The following is a 20152-nucleotide window of genomic DNA, read 5'->3' as shown; positions in this document are numbered from 1 at the left end:
GGCTTTGTGTGACCTGCCCCTCGCCTCGTGTGTGTGTGTGTGTGTGTGTGTGTGTGTGTGTGTGTGTGTGTGTCTGTCTGTCTGTCTGTCAGTCTGTCTATCTGTCAGCACAGGGACTTGAACTCAAGGTGTGAGTATTCTTCTTTTGCTTTATTTTGCTCAAGTCTGGTGCTACCTCTTGAGCCACGCCTCCATTTCTAGCTTTTTTGGTGGTTAATGGGAGAGAAGAGTCTCTCAGACTTGGCTGACTGGGCTGGATGCGAACCACCATCCTCAGATCTCAAGTCCTCCCGAGAAGCTGCCAGAGGCCCGAGTGGGTAGAACATTAGTGTTCTTAATGACCATTTCTTCATGGAGTTTGCTACAGAAATTGCTGGTGTATAGATGAGTAAACAGTAAACACGAAGGAGGGTCTCTGGAGACCTGGCAGAGGTTCCTTTCTCTGGGTGCAAGGCTGGAGGCTCTTTGGCTTCTTCCATTTCACCTTAACCACAGTTCCACCTACAAAGAGGCCCTGGCAAAGGATTCCCCGGGGCTCTGCCTGAAGATATGCTACTTCGTAAGGTACTTGTCTGCCAGAAGCATCTCCGGCAGAGGGGAGGGGGGAAGGAGGGAGGGAAAGAGGGAGGGGCGGGCTGCTGCACCTCTTCCTGCTTTCCCCTGACTTTCCCCTCTTGAACGTTTTTCTGGAGGAGTGGAAAAGGACAAATCTTAATTCTGGACATTTCCCAACACAGCTCATACGTTTCTTCTGGAATTTTGTCGCTGTTGTTACTGTTTTCAGTTTTACAGCATTTTGGTGCCCAGTGACATAGGAATGTAGAAATAATGATCTTTTTGGTGTTTTTATCCCAGCTTATAAACATAATGACATTTTGAAAAGCCAGAGAACAATACAATTCATATTAGTCACTAAGATCCAACTACTTACTTTGGATACGTTTCCTTTGTTTTTCTCTACACTGATTTTTTTTTTTTTTTTTTGTCAGTTGTGGGGCCTGAACTCTGGGCCTGGGTGCTGTCCCTCAGCTCTTCAGCTCAAGGCTAGCACTCCACCACTTGAGCCACAGCGCCACTTCTGGTTTTCTGGTGGTTTATTGGAGATAAGAAAGAGTCTCCAGATCTCAGCCTCTTGAGTAGTTAGGATGACAGGCGTGAGCCACTGGCGCCCGGCTTACATTGATTTTTTTTTTGGGGGGTCCGGTCATGAGGCCTGAACTCTGGGCCTGGGCGCTGTCCCTCAGCTCTTCAGCTCAAGGCTAGCGCTCTACCACTTGAGCCACAGCACCACTTCCGGCTTTTTTTCTTTTTGGTTATGTGGTGCTGAGGAATCGAACCCAGGGCCTCAGGCATGCAAGGCAAGCGCTCTACCTCTGAGCCACCTTCCCAGCCCTACACCGATTTTTAAAAATGTAGTTGAGATCAAAATACACATAAGTTTCCATAGCCTGTCATTTTCTCCTAAATCTGTAGTCATCTATACTCCTATAAATACTTTTCACATGCGTGTTCTGCTCACCGCGATGGGTGATCTGCAGGTGCGTGGTCCCCACAGGGGTTGTGGTTTGTCCTTCGTGGTTAATGCAGATACAAGATGGCGCCTGAATCTCCTCCCTGTTCATTTCCCTGTACCTTGTCCTACCAGAGTGTTTTTCCTTCCCTCACAGCCCCACCCCCCACCCCGCTCCCTCACCAGTGGGCAAGCCGGCCTCTGGTTTTCTGGGCATCCTCTTTGCAGCTTCAGTGTCCCCTCCACCCCCCGTGTGCGTCAGGTTCAGACTGTCGCTCTTCACCCCCTTTCCTCCTAGGTACTGGACCACCGAGTTCTGGATCATGTTTAAAATGGACGCCAGCCTGACAGACACGATGGAGAAGTTTCAGGAGCTGGTGAAAGCCGCCGGCGAGGAGTCGCACTGCCGCCTCATCGACACCACTCAGATGTGAGTGCCAGGCCTCCGCGTGTCCTCACCCAGCCCGCGCGGCCCGCTGCCCGCGCTGGCCCTGCCCGGCCCCGGCCCCTGGCAGCACCCAGCCCGCGCGGCCTGCTGCCCGCGCTGGCCCTGCCCGGCCCCGGCCCCTGGCAGCGGCACTGCCCGCCTGTTACCTGCTGAGCAGGCCCTGACCGCTGGCCACAGCGGCGAGAAGGCTGGGGCAGGTCAGAAAGAAAGCGGGGACCCCGTGTCCACCACTGCGAGAAGCCAGTGCCTGGATTCTAAACACACCTGAGCTGGCATGGGGGAGACGTGCTAAAGCTGTACCAGGCGGAGCTTGAGACGCGGGCGGGTGGCAGCGCCAGGAAGGGGCGCAGCAGTGTCGGCCTTTCCCAGTGTGAGGGGGGCCGGGAGCCCCGGTTTCTACCGCGTAGTTGCTCATTTTGCAGGAATTCAGCTCCTGCCTGTAGGGGATTCCAGAGCTGAGACCTGGGTCTGAGCTCAACTGGGGATCTGGAGACCCGCCCCACGGTGTCCTGCCCCGGCCGACCGGGTTTGCCCGGCTGATTGAGCCTGTCCAGAGCAGATGTCAAAGTCCCTCTGGAGCTGGCGGTGGGCCGGGCTGTGCGCTCCTGCACCTGTGCTGAGGGCGGCGGCATCGCGCAGAGGGCCGGGGGCACACGCCCAGCCTGCGTCCCTGGCCGCCGGCCGCCCTGTCTCAGGACAGTGTCCACGCCAGCTGGCTAGAGGCGTGGGGAGCAGTGAGCACGGGGTCCCTTCCGCAGGACCTTCCGAAGTCTGTAATACACTCGGTGACCAGGGAGGCTGGCGAGTGTGACAGCTTCCAGTCCCTGTGGATCCTAGAACCCTCTAACTGAATGGCCACACACACTGTGGGAAAGAGCTGTGCACCTGCCCCCCCCCCCCCCCCGCTTGTCCAGCATTGGGAAGCCATGTGGGTTGACTGTGTGGAGACATGGGGGGGGCGGGGCGGGGCACCGGAGGTCAGCCGGGCTTCCCGGGGGCTTTCAGTCCCTGGAGACTGGGGGAAGGTGACCCTGCTGGTGCGGCTCTGTGTGACCTGTGTGCGCAGTGGGTGTGACTTCCCGCTGTCCTTTCTCCCCCCCCCCCCCCCCCCCCCCCCGCCCGCACAGCAATGCGCGGGACTGGTCGAGGAAGCTCACTCAGAGGATAAAGTCCAATGCCAGCAAGAAGCGCAAGGTGTCCCTGCTCTTCGACCACCTGGAGCCGGAGGAGCTGTCCGAGCACCTCACCTACCTGGAGTTCAAGTCCTTCCGGAGGATCTCCGTACGTAGCCACGGCGGGCGGCCCACTGGGAGACGGGCGGATGCGGGCGTCCAGCAGCCTGGGTGCCCCGAGCCTCGCGGTGCTGGGCCGCCCGGAGAGTGGGCGCCTTTGGTTACCCCTCCTGGGTCTCCAGGCCAGCCCCTCCCACCCCTCACGCACAGAAGGCGTCAGGTTAGGGTACTGGGGGGGCCCGTGTGCCCCACACACATGCACTCCTCATCCTGTCATCGTTAGATTTCCAGAAAGTTCTTGTTAATCTTTTCCAACCAAAGAAGAAGCTGGGCTTTGTGCCCTGGGAGTTCGAACCCATTCTTGGGGGAGTCTGGAACCGCTCTGGGACATCACTACATAAAGTAGAGGCCGCTTGGCCTGCCAGAGCCCTGAAGGGGGGCTGCCGTGGCCTGGCAGCCCCTGTCCCAGAGGTAAACCCGCCGCTGGCGTCCTGGGCCGCCCCGCAGAGCCGAAGGGGTTTAGCGCCAGGGTGCGGGAGAGCGCCCGCCCCGGCTGCCTGCCCTCGCTGGGCTCTGCAAGGCCGCGCTGGTCCTGTAGGGGAGAGGCGAACACGTGACGCACCCCGCCTCCCCACCCCGGCCCGCCTGCCCGCCCGCGCAGCGCAGTCCCAAGAGCCCACGTGCTGACCCCTGCGAGGACCTCAGCCCCCCCTACCCCCTCCCTGTGTTGTGGACACCTGCAGGCCAGCCGCACTGAGCACAGGCTCCTGTTTTCGTACCACCGTTTGGCCATCATCCAGCTAGGGACCCCCCCCCCCCATCCTACCCGCTCCAGCTTCTACTTGGAAACCAGTCTGGAAGCAGACACCCGCTCACCCCACCCCCGGGCTGCGGCAAGGCCTTCCTCCACAGAAGGCTGCCATGGGGAGGCTCCTTGGGGAGTCGGCAGCCAGGGGCGCGCGTGCTCCCAGAGCCCAGGCAGGGCTCGAGCTCCAGGCGGCAAGGGGGAGAGGGTGGGAGGCGCGGGACAGCTTGTGGGCAGCCCCGCGGGGGCCGGAGTGCCCGGCTTGCTAGTGGGAAGGACGCTGGACGCGGGCACCTGTGTCCAGGTCCCTTTTGCAGAACGGGTCCAGGGGTTCCATTTGTTTGCTTTTCTTACATGGTTCGAAGTAGGTTTCCCAAACAAAGGCAATTTTCTCCCACCATGAAGGATCAGGGAAGTCTCTCTCTGCTGGGCACTGAAAGGCACTGGATGTTTGCTGCTGCAATTCAGGGGAGAAGGGGAGAAGATAAGGACGATTTTGTAGTTGTTGTTTAATTTTGCTCAGGCTTGAACTCAGTCTGGTCTGTCCCTGAGCTCTGTGCTCCATGCTAGTGCTCTCCCACTGGAGCCACAGCTTTACTTGCCACCTTTATTGTTTTATCTTTTGGTAGTTTATTGGCGATAAGAGTCACAGACTTTCCTGGCCGGGGTTGGCTTTGAGCCGCAATCCTCAGATCCTAGCCTCCTAACTAGGGTTACAGGCGTGACCCACCAGCATCTGGTGATAATGCTTTATTTAAGTGATTTCAACATTACCGTCTCCTTCTGATATTCCTTGGAGTGAGACCTGGTAACTTGTTCCTCTCAGGACTGGTGAGCTTTGTGTTTCCAGTAATAGATACGCTGTGGCCATCACTTACACCAGACGTTCTGGACCATTCCTGGCCTTTCTCCCCTGTGGCTTTGTGGTCAGTGTAGTCACCGCCCCTGTCCAGCTAGGAGGCCCGTCCCCACGCGCAGCTAGCCCGGGTTCCTGCCCTCCTGTCCCTGGCTGGTGAGGAGAGGACACCAGATCCTTGCCCATCCGCACGAGGTCCTAATCCCCTCAGCACGGTGCGCGTGCGTGCGTGCGTGTGAACGCTGTCGCGTGCGTCTGTGCAGTGTTGGCTCCTCACAACTCCATGTCCTGGGTGGGGCAGAGTTGATGTTGAAGCTAACAACTGGGGCTGTGAAGAACTTCTTTTAGGGGAACTGTCTTCTCCAACGTTGGCTCGGTCCTCACGGTTGTCTCTTTCCCCCCCTCCCAGTTCTCTGATTATCAAAATTACCTTGTAAATAGCTGTGTGAAGGAGAACCCCACCATGGAGCGCTCCGTCGCCCTGTGCAATGGCGTCTCCCAGTGGGTGCAGCTCATGGTGCTGAGCCGCCCCACCCCGCAGCTCCGTGCCCAGGTCTTCGTCAAGTTCATCCAGGTGGCTCAGGTGAGTGGCGGTGTGGAGACGCCCGCCCATCCGCCCATCCGCCCATCCGCCCGCCTGTAGGGCCGCGGGGTGGAGGACCTGCCCCCCTACATCCCTTCCACCGGGATGAGGCAGGAGGACACATGGGGGCCGTGTCGGGTGCAGATCCTGCTTAGGCCTGCTTAGATTGCTCCCACCCTCCACACACCTGAGGGGGGGCGATTCCCCACCAGTGCGGCTGAGTGAGAGGCCCGGGGCGGCCGGGCTGGGTGATGGGCCGAGCCTGTGGCCGCTTTGCACCAGGGAGCAAGACCGAGTCCCCGTCTCCAGAATAAAGACACCCCGGGGAACGTGGGACAGAGGAAGTGAGAAGTAGCGCTCAGGGACGCGATTTCCCAGTTCTGGATGGTACAAACAAGTGTTCCCCCGAGTCTGGTGCGTGGGCCGTGCGCTCCGCCGCCCACGGGGGGACAGGCCTGGGAGGCCGCCCCAGGTGGAGACCTCACCTCCAGAGCGGTCTGTGTTCAACACCGGGGCCGTCTCGGGAGCCGCTGCTGGAGATGGGGGTCCACACCCGGCCACAGCGCACTGGCTCTTCTGGGCGGTCCCGGGCCTGGGACTCAGCCGGGGAGCAGCGGAGCGCCGTCCCTGGCCATAGGCGCAGCACAGACAAGGTGCCTGGGCCCCGGAGCAGGGCGGTGACGCCGCTTTCTCCCATCCCAGAAGCTCCACCAGCTGCAGAACTTCAACACGCTCATGGCCGTGATTGGCGGGCTCTGCCACAGCTCCATCTCCAGGCTCAAGGAGACCAGCTCGCACGTCCCCCACGAAATCAATAAGGTCAGTGCCACCTGCGCCTCTCGGCCCCTGGGAGCCTTCCCTGCTGCCACCTCCTGCCCACAGGACCCAGGGGAGCCGGGAACCCCGGGCTGGGGAGGCGTCGGCCACCGCCCTATGCCTCTGCCCCGCAGGTCCTGGGTGAGATGACGGAGCTGCTGTCCTCCTGCAGAAACTACGACAACTACCGGCGCGCCTACGGCGAGTGCTCCCACTTCAAGATCCCCATCCTGGGGGTGCACCTGAAGGACCTCGTCTCCCTGCACGAAGCCATGCCCGATTACCTGGAGGACGGCAAGGTGAACGTGCCCAAGCTGCTGGCCCTGTACAGCCACATCAACGAGCTGGTGCAGCTGCAGGAGGCCGCCCCGCCGCTCGAGGCCAACAAGGATCTGGTGCACCTGCTCACGGTGAGCCACCCCCCCACCTCCGTCCCCCTGTGCCGGCCAGAGGGACCGCACCAGGGGGAGCACAGCCTGGACTCACACAGCAGGGACTCTGGGGGCTTCCCGCATCTGGCGCAGTAGCCCTCCTGCGTTCACACCCCGGGCCGGCTCACATGCTGACACAGCCCCTCCACAAAAGGGACAGAACCGGTCAGGGAGAGCACCCAGGCCCTGAGTTCAAGCCCCAGGATAACCAAGAACGGGGGGCTGGGGGCTGGCAGAGTAGTGAGGAAAAGCACTGAACATCCTTTGGATGCTGCCGCCCCTGGCTGAGCTCCCTCTCCTGGAGTGTTCATGGTGTGTGGAATGCGAGGTTTGCACTTTGGGTGTGAGTGACCGGGAGCTTCTTCCCAGACCTGCGGCTCCACAGTTCACCAGTAACTTCAGTGGGGACCTGAGTTCCACTTCCCCCACTCCCCTCCCCATCCTGGGGCTTGAACTCAGGGCCTGGCTGCTGTCCCTGAGCTTTTTACTCAAGGCTAGTGCTCTACCACTTGAGCCACAACTGCACTCCAGGTTTTTCTGAGTAGTTTCTTGGAGATAGGAGTCTCACGGCCATTCCTTCCTGGGCTGGCTTGGAACCGTGCTCCCCCAATCTCAGCCTCCTGAGTAGTTAGGATTATAGGCGTGAGCCACAGTGCCACTTCCGGCTTTTTGTTTGTGAGGTGCCAAGGAATCGAACCCAGGGATTTGTGCATGCTAGCCACATTCCCAGCCCCGCAACTTGGTGATTTTTTAAGACTACACTCCCAGGCACCGGGGGATAAGGGAGCCTGCTCTGTCCCTCTCTGCAGCTGTCCCTGGACCTCTACTACACAGAAGACGAGATCTATGAGCTCTCCTATGCCCGCGAGCCCAAGAACCACAGAGCGCCGGTAGGTTCCTCTCAGCTCCTCTGTTCACCTTAACGTGGAGCATTTTATTTCCACGGGGTCCAGTCCCACACGAGACACAAAGACGAACGAGGAGGCTCAGGGCCCTGTCTGCAGGGGATCGGGGGACCCGCTTCTACGGAACCGGCTTCCGCGTCACTGTGAACACCGTTGCTGCAGATCACTGGCGGCTTTCATTTCCAAGGTGTTAGTGGCATTTCGATGGAAAGGTTAACTTCGCCTGCTTTTGGATTTTAGTTTAAGTTTCAAGGATTTGGAAATGGATTTCATCTCAGCCCACACAAGCTTGGGATTTTTCTGTCTTAGGTTTTATTTTAACTCATTATCACCCACCTCTGTAGCAGAAAGGGACTAGAAAACAAAAAGGAAATAGAAATGATCCGTTTTATTCTACAGCTGAAGTCCCCGCCCCATCCCTTTTATACTTTAGTCACTTCTCGGTAGGATGTCACCTTTTTGCCCAGGCTAGTTTTGGACCCTCTACCTCCACCTCCCGTAAGCCAGAATTGCAAGTTTGAACCACCATGGCTGGTTCGTTTGTTGAGATGGGTCTTGCTCTTTGTCTAGGATAGCCTTGAACCTCAGTGCTGATCTCTGCTTCCCAGTACATGGGATCACAGGTGAGAGCCACCAGGCCCAGTCTCGAGTTTTTAATTCTGGTTAATAGTTGTATTCTGATCTGCATTTTCCTGGTGGCTAATAATTGAGCATATTCTTATATCCTTCCTGGTTGTTTATAACCTTTGGAGATAAATCTGCTAAGCTCATTTATCCACTTCATTATTCAGTTTATTTGGCTGTGCTTTGGTTTGAACTCAGGGACCTGAGCTTGCTAGAAAGGCACTGTACCACTTAAAGCACATCCCCAATCTCTGTTATTTTTAAGACAGGGTGTCACTCTTTTGTATAGGCTTTGCCTTGAACCTTGATCCTACCTACAGGTAGCTAGGATTATAGGTGTTTACACCAGATTGTTAAGAAGTGGGTCTTTCTTGACAACTTTTGCCCAGAATAGTCTCCAGTTTCAGTCTTCCTCACCTCCTGTGTTCCGTCAAACCTGGTCTTTATTCTGGACAGTAATCATCACATGAACAGCTCACAGAATTTTCTCCCAGTTCAGAGTAGTAGTCTTGGTTTGTTGTTGTTGTTTTTTGGTTTTTGTTTTTTTGTCGGTCATGGGGCTTGAACTCTGGGCCTGGGCGCTGGCCCTCAGCTCTTCAGATCAAGGCAAGCGCTCTACCACTTGAGCCACAGCGCCACTTCGGGTTTTCTGGTCGTTTATTGAAGATAAGAGTTTCATGGGCTTTCCTGCTCAGGCAGGCTTTGAACTTTGATCCTCAGATCTCAGCCTCCTGAGTAGCTGGGATTACAGGCGTGAGCCAGTGGCTCACCGTTTTAGTCTCTTGTTTGATGTAATTCCATTGGTCAGTTTCTGCTTTTGCTTCCTGGGCTAACACAGGGCTCCCATCTGGGAGATCTTTGTCTGTCCAGTGTCTTGGAGTGTTTCCCTGTACTTCCTCCTGTCGCTCATTGTAGCTGGAGGTCAGTAGAGGTGGGCGGCCCTGGGTTCTACTGTGGCTGAGTGGAGGAGCTGAAAGCCCACGGCCGGGGGTGTGTGTGTGGGAGAGCAAGTGCGTCCTGGCCACGGGACTGCTCTGTTGCCTGTAGCCTCTGACGCCTTCGAAGCCACCGGTAGTAGTGGACTGGGCCTCCGGTGTCTCCCCCAAGCCCGACCCCAAGACCATCAGCAAGCACGTGCAGAGGATGGTGGACGTGAGTGCCGCTCCAAGGCGCATGAGCCTGGCTCAGCGGGGGGGGGGTGCCCAGGGCCCCTCCTCAGACACCCCGAGAACACCCCGGTCACACAGCCCTGCCGCAGGGAGACAGGCTGCAGAGGAGCGACCCCCACGCCGCGCCCCAGCTTCTCCGCCGTGGGCCGGCCGGGGAGCGGAGCACTTCTAGGGGCTGCTGTGAGCCCGGGAGGAGCTGCAGAGGGTCAGCGAGAAGGGTGCGGGTGGGCTGCGGGGCAGGCGGGCAGCACCAGGGCCCGGTGCGAGTCTGTGCCCCTGCCCTCGGGCAGCCCCTCCACCCCCCTCCATACCCCTCCGCCCCCTCCATCCTCTCCGTGCTCCCGACTGTGCTCACTGGGGCCTCTCCTCTGCAGTCTGTCTTCAAGAACTACGACCACGACCAGGACGGCTACATCTCCCAGGAGGAGTTTGAGAAGATAGCTGCGAGCTTCCCCTTCTCCTTCTGCGTGATGGACGGCGACCGGTGAGGAGGAGCGAGGGCGGGGATGGTGGGCAGGGGCGAGGAGGGGTGAGGGCGGGGATGGTGGGCAGGGGCGAGGGCAGGCTCAGGACGGGGATGGTGGGCAGGGGCGAGGAGGGGCGAGGATGGCTTTGGGGTGAGCATCTGTGGAGCCCCGCAGCCTTTCGTGAGCCTTCGCAGGGGGCTATGCCCCAGCTCAGCTCCAGGCTTGGTCTGGGTCTGTCAAGTCACATGCTGCCTGTGGCTCCGCAGCTGCAGCTTGGTCTCCAGGAAGGTGGGGCCGGGGGCTCAGGTGTGTGGGGTGAAGGCTGGGCCGGGGGCTCAGGTGTGTGGTGTGTGGGGTGAAGGCGGGGCCGTGGGCTCAGGTGTGGGGTGAAGGCGGAGCCGGGGGCTCAGGTGTGTGGGGTGTGGGGTGAAGGCTGGGCCGGGGGCTCAGGTGTGTGTGGTGTGTGGTGAAGGCTGGGCCGTGGGCTCAGGTGTGGGGTGAAGGCTGGGCCGGGGGCTCAGGTGTGTGTGGTATGTGGTGAAGGCTGGGCTGGGGGCTCAGGTGTGTGGGGTGTGTGGTGAAGGCTGGGCTGGGGGCTCAGGTGTGTGGGGTGAAGGCTGAGCCGTGGGCTCAGGTGTGTGGGGTGTGGGGTGAAGGCTGGGCTGGGGGCTCTGGTGTGTGGGATGAAGGCTGGGCCGGGGGTTCGTAGTGGTGGGATTAGCCAGGGAGCCCAGCAGCCAAAGCAGGCAGGAGGTGATCTCGGCCCGCCCTCCTCGGCCCGCGCACTCACCGGGCTCACCCCCCCCCCCCCCCAGGGAAGGCCTCATCAGCCGCGCGGAGATCACAGCCTACTTCATGAGGGCCAGCTCCATCTACTCCAAGCTGGGCCTGGGCTTCCCTCACAACTTCCAGGAGACCACCTACCTGAAGCCCACCTTCTGTGACAACTGTGCGGGATTTGTACGTGGTTCCAGAGGCATGGGGGGGAGGGGGCGCTGACGTGGGGGGGTAGGGAAGGGGGGGTGCTGACGTGAGAGCGCAAGGCTTGGACCTCACCACCCCTGCTCCACCCAGCTTAGCGCCCAGGCCAACCCTGCCAGCCCCGGTGACCCTGCCAGCCCCAGGGTGACCCTGCCAGCCCCAAGGTGACCCTGCCAGCCCCAGGGTGACCCTGCCAGCCCCAGGGTGACCCTGCCCCATCTAATCCCGTCTTGTCCTCCCTGGTACACGAAGGCCTTGCGTGGGAGGCACAGGAGGCTGGATTTGGAGTACGCTTTTTAAGCATGCTTCAAGTATTAGGCAAAAAGAAACACAACAGCCCCCTTTCCCTGGGTTTTCAGTATGTATGTGTGTGTGTGTGGGGGGGGAACTGGCGGACTCTTTCATCTCGGGCCATGGCCACCACAGCCACTGCAGGACCCGAATGGTCAACACAAATGCCCCTATTCTCAGTGTAAGGCAGAGGGGCACAGGGAGAGAGCAGGCGGGTCCTTCCCTGCAGCCAGAGCAGCCTGAGGGTCAGGAAGGCTGTGAGCTGGAGACCTCGCCCAGCTGAGTGACGGTGTTGTGTGTTGCTGTTTCCTCTTCCACAGCTCTGGGGTGTGATCAAGCAGGGGTACCGATGTAAAGGTAAGACTTGGCCCCGTGGGGCCTTCCTTACCCTGGGATTCCCCCCCCCCCCTGCCCCGCAGAGGGGACTGGTAGGCAGGAGGCAGTCAAGGCAAGACAGGCCCCAGTGGGGAGACAGAGCCTCCTGTGTCTGTGGGGACTCAGGACCTGTGAGCCCTTCCTTGTGACGAGAACAGGTCAGGCGTGCGGAAGAAGAGTCAGGAGGAAGAAAGAGTCAGGCCCAGAAGTTGGGAGCCTCTAGAGAGTTCTCCAGAATGAACAGGACAGGAAGCCATCTCTTTCCTCTGAGATAAGATGCTGCTGCTCCCAATAATCCTGAGATCAGGGCTGGGTCCAGTCAGGCTGTTCAAAGGACAGCCGGGTGCTGGTGGCTCATGCCTATAAGCCTAGCTACTCAGGAGGCTGAGATCTGAGGATCGCAGTTTGAAGCCAGTGCAGACAGGATGACCGTGAGGCTCTTACCTCTGATTGACGACCAGAAACCCAGAAGCAGAGTGGTGGCTCAAAGTGGTTAAGCCCTAACCTTGAACAAAAACAGCTCAGAGACAGTGCTCAGGCCAACAGTTCCAGCCCCAAGCAAAAATTAAAAAAGATAGGGCAGACAGACAGACCGAGGAGCACTGCGTGCAGGATCTGGTGACACCAGAATGATCCAGAATGTGTCTCGTCTATAGACTGCGGGATGAACTGCCACAAGCAGTGCAAGGACCTGGTGGTGTTCGAGTGCAAGAAACGAGCCAAGAACCCGGCAGCTCCCACAGAGGGCAGCGCCTGGGCAGGGTCCGTGTCCGGCCTTTACCCGCTGGGAGCCAAACACCTGCTGTACGGTGAGCAGGCGTGGGGCGCTCATCTCAGAGCGTGCGTGGAGGGCTGCGCTTGGGGCGCGGGGCGCTCATCTCAGAGCGTGCGGGGAGGGCTGTGCTTGGGGCGCGGGGCGCTCATCTCAGAGCATGCGGGGAGGGCTGCGTTTGGGGCGCGGCTGCTCGGCCTTACCCTGACCTCACGGCCAGGCCAGGGCTGGCGCCACTCACAGCTGGATTCCAGTGCAGGTCTGTCTCTCAGACCTTGGGGGGCTGAAGAGCAGATTTTCCCCCAAGAAAGAATACACGAATGAACTGACGAGTGGACGTTCCGTGTTTTAACATAAATTAGCAAATGCCACTGGAAGACAGTGTGCGCACCACACCCCCATTTTAAGGTTACGCATCACATTAGGCGATCACACATCTTCCCAGGAAAACCGAGAGCAGTGAATCTGCGGGCTGCGGCAGACTCCCCGCGAGGCCCTGCCCTGCGCTCCCAGGCTGCCTCCGCCCTGGCTCGCAGCACCGTGCAGTGCTCTGGGACTCTTCCTGGAGCTTAGGGCTCCTTTCCCGTTGCTCTTCCTCCTTTTGCTTCCCCAACACATAGGAATTTGACCTCAACCAGTGCTTGTGTTCTAAGTTGTGATTTGAGCATAACTGCTAAGGAAAACAGGAGGCTTCAAGATCACAGAATGGAAGCAGCCACCTCTGCCCGCCTGGCATGTCGGCCACCTGGGAGGCTGAGACCTGGAGGTGTGCAGTCCCACACAAGCAGACCTCATCTGGGAGATAACTAATATATCAAGAGCAGGGGGGCACATCCCAAGAGCAGGAGCGCTTATCTAGCAGGCGCAGCCCCGTCACCCCCAGTGCTGCTGAAACCAACACCAGGCAGTGGTGACCCGGGAGCCCATGGCCCTGGCTCAGCAGGTGGCTGCCTGGGCCGAGGCTGGCTCTGCCCTGCAGGGGGTGACGGCCCCACCCTTGCCACTGGGGTCAGGACCCGGGACACAGCTGGCCGGCCCAGTGCCGGCTCCCACGGGCTCTGCAGTGGAAGGAGGTGCAGAGCCTGGGCTGGCACCTGCTGCTGTGCACACGACACCCTACGGTGAGCTTCACGCAGTCCACGCAGCCCAGTCCAAGGAGAGAGAAGCCCGGCGGCAGCCCTGTCTCCAGGCCCAGGGTCCACGGTGCCCTGGGGCTCCTCCCTGTGTGGGCACGCCCACTGCAGCGACAGAGGCCGGCGCAGCCCCCCTGCCGCTACACCCGTGTGCTTGCGTCCACGGGGTCCGGGGTGTGGCCGCCAGAGGCCACCGCCTGTCCACAGGCGCCTGCCCACAGGAGGCACCCACAGGTGTCCACTGTCTGCACTAAGGACACCTGCTTCGGTTTTCCGCAGTGCCACAGCCCTCCTGCACCAGGGCGCCTGGCCGACACAGCACCCAGGGGACCGGCACCCTCCCACGGGAGGGCGGCCACACCACATGCAGCCGAGTGGCATCGCACTAGAGGGGGTGGCTCTGTCCGACGGACCCTCTACAGTGTGCGCGGGGCGCCCTGTGCACCAGTAACACTTCTGAGAAAGGAGCTACGGAAGCAGTCCACGCACAGGCTTAGGAACGGAAATGACAACTCAAGACCTCCCCACTCAAAAGCCGGGGGACAAATGGAAGGTACTAGAACGTAAGACCTCCCCACTCATGGCCCGGAAGGACATCGGTGCTGTGTTCACTCCACCAGGAGCAACTGGACATTCACTACAATCCCATCAAATGTCAGCAGAAATGGCAATTCTAAAATTCATACCGAGCACAGAAGACCCCAAGTAGCCAAAGCAGCCTCAAGAGAATAAAGCTGGAGCCAGGCACTTCCAAAACAAGATTTGCAAGACAAGACACATGGGAAGTGAGCGTGGGGAGCGAGCGTGGCTTCTCACAAAGCAGGCTGTCCCACTGCAGGGGTATCTCCGAAGGAAGCCAGCAAGGCAGAGATGCCGTCTGCCCGTTTATCTTGGTCCTCTTGGCCACAGCTAACATGGAGCCAGCCAATCCATAGACGGACGGATCCTTTCACTATACACACACCCGTGCACAGTATAATGTAGCACACAGTGTGGTTTATTACAGTCCACAGAGTATCATTCATCCATATAGAAAACAGAATCCTGTTGTTTGTAGCAAATGAACTGGAAGAAACTACGTTTAGTGAGATACACCATACACAGAAAGATGACCATCCGGTTTTAGTGGTTGATTACTAGGGGTGAGAGTAGAGGGAGGGGCAGGGCAGGGACATGGTCAGTGCAGATTGATGCACGCATGGGAAGAGCACACCGAGCCCGTAAACATGGAAAAGTAATGCTAGTTAGCTGGGAAGGTGGCTCAGTGGTAGAGTGCTTGCCTTGCATGCCTGAGGCCCTGGGCTTGATTCCTCAGCACCATATAAGCAAAAAGAAAAAAGCTGGAAGTGGCGCTGTGACTCAAGTGGTAGAGCGCTAGCCTTGAGCTGAAGAGCTGAGGGACAGTGCCCAGGCCCAGAGTTCAGGCCCCATGACTGGGCCCCCCCCCCCAAAAAAAAAAGAGTCTCATGGAAAAGTAATGCTAGTTATACATGGATGAAGAAAATTGCCTGGCCCTTGTCAAGACTGTCATTTAGCCTGTGACAGATTATGTTCTTATAGTAGGGGGCTCTAATACTTCATGGTGTCACTGCAAATTTAAGCTTTATTTAAGTCAATATTAAATAATAGTTTGATGTAGCTCTTGGGAACAATTCTAGGATCTTAATGCCTGTCAGAATATAAATTTAAAAATTTAAGTTATAATCAAGAACTTTTTCCCCTTTGTCTTGATTACTCAACATCTTACCTAAAAAATTTCATCACAGAAAAAAATACATTTTAAAGCAAACACATGTATACTTTTTACTTATTTATATGGTTTATTTTGGGGTTTTTGTGTGTGTGTGTTTTTGGTCGGTTGTGGGGCTTGAACTCTGGGCCAGGGCGCTGTCCCTCAGCTCTTCAGCTCAGGGCTAGTGTCCTACCACTTGAGCCAAAGCACCACTTCTGGTTTTCTGGTGGTTAACTGGAGATTCGAGTCTCACAGACTTTTCCTTCCTGGGCTGGCTTTGAACCATGATCCTCAGATCTCAGCCTCCTGAGTAGCTAGGATGACAGGCGTGAGCCACCGGTGCCTGGCACACACATATTCTTTTTAATAGGCCCTTTCTCCTACATAATGATTTTTTTTTTTTTTTTGGTCCAGTCGTGGGGCCTGAACTCTGGGCCTGGGCGCTGTCCCTCAGCTCTTCAGCTCAAGGCCAGTGCTCTACCACTTGAGCCACAGCACCACTCCTGGCTTTTTTTTTCTTTTGCTTATGTGGTGCTGAGGAATCGAACCCAGGGCCTCATGAATGCAAGGCAAGCACTCTACCACTGAACCACCTTCCCAGCCCCTACATAATGATTTAATTCCAGAGCTCTGGAAAGTATTTTTCATCACTGTTTTAATGAAAGAGAACCCTAATCTATTTGCGGTAGCTGCGTGGGACCTGGTAATTGTGGAGCTGAGACTCAGTCCTGGGTGATCTCCAGTTCCCTTGGCAGCCACGCCTACTCTTGGCCAAGACATGGCTCCTCTGCTTCACAGTTCTGGGCTGGTCTGTCCCACCTCCACCTCCACATCTCCATCCACCTCCACCTCCACATCTCCATCCACCTCCACCTCTACCTCCACATCTCCATCCACCTCCACCTCACAGGGGGTGGGGCCCAGAGTTCCTGCTGCCCTCTTGGGCACTCCTGAAGCCACGGGAAGTACTGCCAGAGCGTTCCTGTACACGTTCTCCACTCCTGCCCTTCTTGCCCGGTGAACCCCTGCAGCGGGAGGCAGGCAGGGGGCCCCTTGCCCCCGGCCACGCGGGGTGCTGAGTGGGCTCACGCCTGCGTGTCTCCACAGGTCCCGAGGAAGGCGCGCTGGCGGTCCACGGCGGGGAGCCCGGGGAGGACAGCAAGGACCGAACCATCATGCTGATGGGCGTGTCCTCCCAGAAGATCTCCGTCCGCCTGAAGCGGGCCGTGGCTCACAAAGCCATCCAGACGGAGGCCCTGCCCTGCTCTCCTGGGCAGCTGGTGCTCTCCTCCCCGCGGAAGGTGGCCCAGGACACTCTCTACGTGCCCCCCAGCCCCCCATCCCCCTGCCCCAGCCCGGTCCTGGTCAGAAAGCGGGCCTTCGTCAAGTGGGAGAATAAGGAGTCCTTCCTAAAGTCAAAGGAGGAGCTCCGCCGCCTCCCGCTCCCAACATACCAAGAGCTGGAGCAGGTACCTCCCCTCCCTCCCGCGAGGCCGGGCAGATCCAACCCAGAATGATCACTAGTGGGTTAAAGGGGGAAGAAAGGCAGAAAAGAGGCCGTGTTGCTGATTATAAGTAACGTAAGCCCATTTGTAAACCTAACTGTACCTACATATGTGGACATAATACGGTGTTCAATGAAGTCCTCATAGACCAATAATAAACTGGGCTAAATACTATGTGGTACTCTGTAAAATAGAGGGCTAGGATTCCACACTGCGGCTCCAAACCTCGGCACTGCACAGGCCCGTGCTGGGAGCTGCTGTAGACAGTGCAGAACCCCTTCCCCCCCCCCCCCCCCCCGCCACCCTCTCACAGCCTCCCTGCTCCTTTTGCTAGATCCACATCAGAGGAGCAATGTTCTGTTCTCCTATTAGGTGAAATCCTATGCCTTGTCCATAATTCAACAGTCCTATCCACAACCAGCTAGCCAGATGAAGCCAGTGTTTAAAACAGCATGCAAAATGGAAGTGTTGTCTTACTGAAGATTGCATGTTATTTTAGCGTCTGTATCCCTCTGACTCAGCACGGGATGGGTCAAATGAAGACTCCGCCCTCTGGTCTGAAACTAGATGGCAGTGTTTTCTCCTCCTACGAAATGTAGACCTGCCACCTAGTCCAGGGAGCGAGGCAGCAGACAGCGAGGGCTGTGGGCCACCTGTGAGGCCCGCAGCTAGCCATAGAGAATCCACTGAGATGCGTGTGGACTCGGTTACCAGACACTGCCCAGGGTGCTATAATGCAACATCAGAAGCCTAGAAATCAGCTGAGGGCTCTAATTAAATTCCGGCCAATTAGATAACTAATCCCAGTTTAGGGGGTGGGGCCAAATTCTTACTTTTATCCAAAGAGAACCATTAGTTTGCGGGGAAACAGTATTGCATTTCATGGTATAGGATTTTCCAGCCCTGCTGTCATGGCTCAGCCCGGTTAAGAATGGCTACACAGCATGCCACGGCTGTGCTCTGAGTGGCAGACACTTGCACCCACGACACTGCTGTGTGGCATGCTGTGCTTTCCAGCCGGTGGGCAGGAGGAAGCCCTCCTGCTCCAGCCCAGCCGCTGCTCCTGCTGCTGCATTAACCAGCTTCATTCTCCCCTGTAGGAAATAAATACCCTGAAGGCTGACAACGAGGCCCTGAAGATCCAACTGAAATACGCACAGAAGAAAATAGAATCCCTCCGGCTGGAAAAGAATAATCATGTCTTGGCCCAAATGGAGCACGGAGACTGCTCTTAGCCCACAAACAAAAGCAGGGATGAGCACCCCCCATCCTGGACCCTGGACTCATTAGCAGACCCAAGGTGATGACGTCTACAAAAGCAGCAGCCATGACTGTTTGCTCGTGAACGGGAGGCTTCGTACCGCACCGAGCGGAGGAAGGCGGGAATGTGAAGCCTGTGGCGTTCATAATGCAACTCTTTTCTAGAATGAACACCAAGTGTGCTAAAGTGTGATGACAGTTTTCTGGGAAGGGAACAGCTCAGGTGGCCGGCTTCTCCCTTAGACCGGCAACCTCGGGGAAAGTCTGCTTTCTTCTGAAAAAGGGGCTTTACTTTGTTCCACCCAAAAAACATCACCCACACCCAGAATGACTTCTACAGGCCAGCATTCTTTGTGAATCTGGTTCTGACCTCACTACCTCAGATCTAACCAATCAGCCTCGTTCCTCCCCCCACCCCCCTCCCCAGCCTCTGACCCGAGCACATTCACCCAGAAGGGAGTTTCTAGAACTCAGCCTGCTCACCATGACATGACCCAACTGCACAGCCACTCACACTTGTGGCCTTAAAGTCCTTCCAGAATAACACACTCACTGCCAGAAACAGCTACCACGTGTTATACATGATGGCTAGCTGGCTAAAATACACAGCATAAACATGCTGTCCCATGCATTCTGCACTAAGAATTAGGGATGTATGGCTTTATTAAAGAAACAGTCTGTGAAGAATGGTTAACCCTTCATAGTCTCTTTTTTTTTTAAGTTATTTTAAAGTTTTCTTTGAACTGGATTGTGCGAAAACTGTCTTCACTATTAGAAATAAGCTAATTGGATCAGTGTTGTACGTAGCTGACAGCATGTACATATGTGTATCACATGTATATATGGTAACAGGCATGCTGTGTAAAATCACAAATACCCTCCTATGAATCTTCTGTTGGGAAGGTGAATGATAAATAGGTTCATTTGGTTGCCTGAGCAGCTATTCACAAACTGTTGTTGGCCTCCTCGTAGTTCTCTCTAGAAATTTTCTTATTGTCTGGGGGGAGTGAGACTTTGCCTCCAGCTTGCAAGCTCTGATGGTGCACTGACTCACACAAGGACTGCTAAGAATTGAATCTCAACCACGTCCCAGACCTGACGCCACCAGCACCCGGTGTCCCTGCTTGGAGGACTCAGGTTGCACAGGCAGCTTCTTCATTTGCATGCACATCTGTGTAGCGCTCTCGTGACAGAGAACTGGCTTGTGGCTAAACTAGAGTTTTCAAAGTCACTTTACATGCAGACTCATCCTTTTCCCAAACCTGAACTCAGAAGTCTCCATCCAGGCAGCGCTGCTGGGGTCCACCGCACTGCATGATGCCCTCAGAGCAGCTCTCGTTCCTTGTTTTCCATGGAACGCGTGAAGACCTGCATTCACTACTTCTCGAATGGAAAGGGCCTGGCTCAGGGCTTTTAAACAGCCATGGAACACAATTCCTTCTCTTCACCCAGAATATGGGCCACAGGTTAGTTTTCACATAAATAATCTGTTCTCATGGCACTGAAACAAAAAACGTGCCTGGGCTGCAGAAAAGTGAGTAAGTGAACTGTGTCGGCTGCAGCTTCAGGAGCTAGTGATACCAGCTGGGCGCCAGTGGCTCACACCTGTAATCTGAGAGTCACAGTTCAAAGCCAGCCCAGGCAGGAAAGCCCATGAGACTCTTTATCTCCAGTGAACCACCAGAAAACCAGAAGTGGTACTGTGGCTCAAAGTGGTAAAGCAATGGCCTTGAGCTGAAGAGCTGAGGAACAGAGCCCAGGCCCAGAGTTCAAGCCCGCAACTGACAGAGAAAAAAAAAAGAATCTGAAACATGGTTTTGTCTTACTGAGCCTAGGCTGTGAATCCGGTCCCCCGTACCTGAGCCGGGGCAGATGGCGTTTCTCAGCACCACGGGCACTCAGGGTCTCTGTGGACGACCCTCTTCCTGGCCATTGGCGAGTTTGTTGAAAGTGTGTAAGATAAAGAAGTACAAGGAAAAAGCCAATGTATAGATTGTAAAAGTTTTTTTAAATACTTAAATGTAAGTTTTCTTTATGTAATATTTATATGATAAAGGACAGTAAGACCCCTGCCATCTAACTGTCTCGTGTTTCTTCTACTTTACAATTATGTACAAGCTTCAGCTCCACACCTACTGCTACCCCGACTCTATATTCCTGTTCCATTAAACTGAGTTTTGGTGACAAAGCAAAGTGACTGCTACTCAATTCCAAACTTTCTAGGTTCTTTTTTACCATGGAGAAGTAACAGTAGAAA

The 20152-nt window shown here is 56.6% G+C and overlaps 1 protein-coding gene across 1 annotated transcript in view; it reads left to right on the top strand.

Moving 5' to 3' along the window:
- Rasgrp1 (RAS guanyl releasing protein 1) overlaps positions 1-20088 on the top strand; it is a 42153-nt gene extending 22065 nt beyond the window's left edge. Inside the window, exons 4-17 of the mRNA XM_070005755.1 lie at positions 502-564; positions 1809-1940; positions 3086-3239; positions 5261-5434; positions 6137-6253; positions 6385-6660; positions 7491-7571; positions 9258-9362; positions 9754-9863; positions 10662-10806; positions 11439-11475; positions 12150-12302; positions 16238-16599; positions 17736-20088. Coding sequence (XP_069861856.1) covers positions 502-564; positions 1809-1940; positions 3086-3239; positions 5261-5434; positions 6137-6253; positions 6385-6660; positions 7491-7571; positions 9258-9362; positions 9754-9863; positions 10662-10806; positions 11439-11475; positions 12150-12302; positions 16238-16599; positions 17736-17870 — 2044 coding nt within the window. The 3' untranslated portion in view covers positions 17871-20088. The remainder of the gene's footprint in view (positions 1-501; positions 565-1808; positions 1941-3085; positions 3240-5260; positions 5435-6136; positions 6254-6384; positions 6661-7490; positions 7572-9257; positions 9363-9753; positions 9864-10661; positions 10807-11438; positions 11476-12149; positions 12303-16237; positions 16600-17735) is intronic.
- The last annotated feature ends 64 nt before the right edge of the window (positions 20089-20152 follow it).

Source organism: Dipodomys merriami, unplaced genomic scaffold (genome assembly GCF_024711535.1).
Source record: "Dipodomys merriami isolate MVZ:Mamm:240054 unplaced genomic scaffold, mDipMer1.0.p SCAF_69, whole genome shotgun sequence".
Classification (NCBI taxonomy): Eukaryota; Metazoa; Chordata; class Mammalia; order Rodentia; family Heteromyidae; genus Dipodomys; species Dipodomys merriami.
Note: the sequence above shows the minus strand (reverse complement) of the source record. Positions and strands in the feature narration are given on the sequence as shown.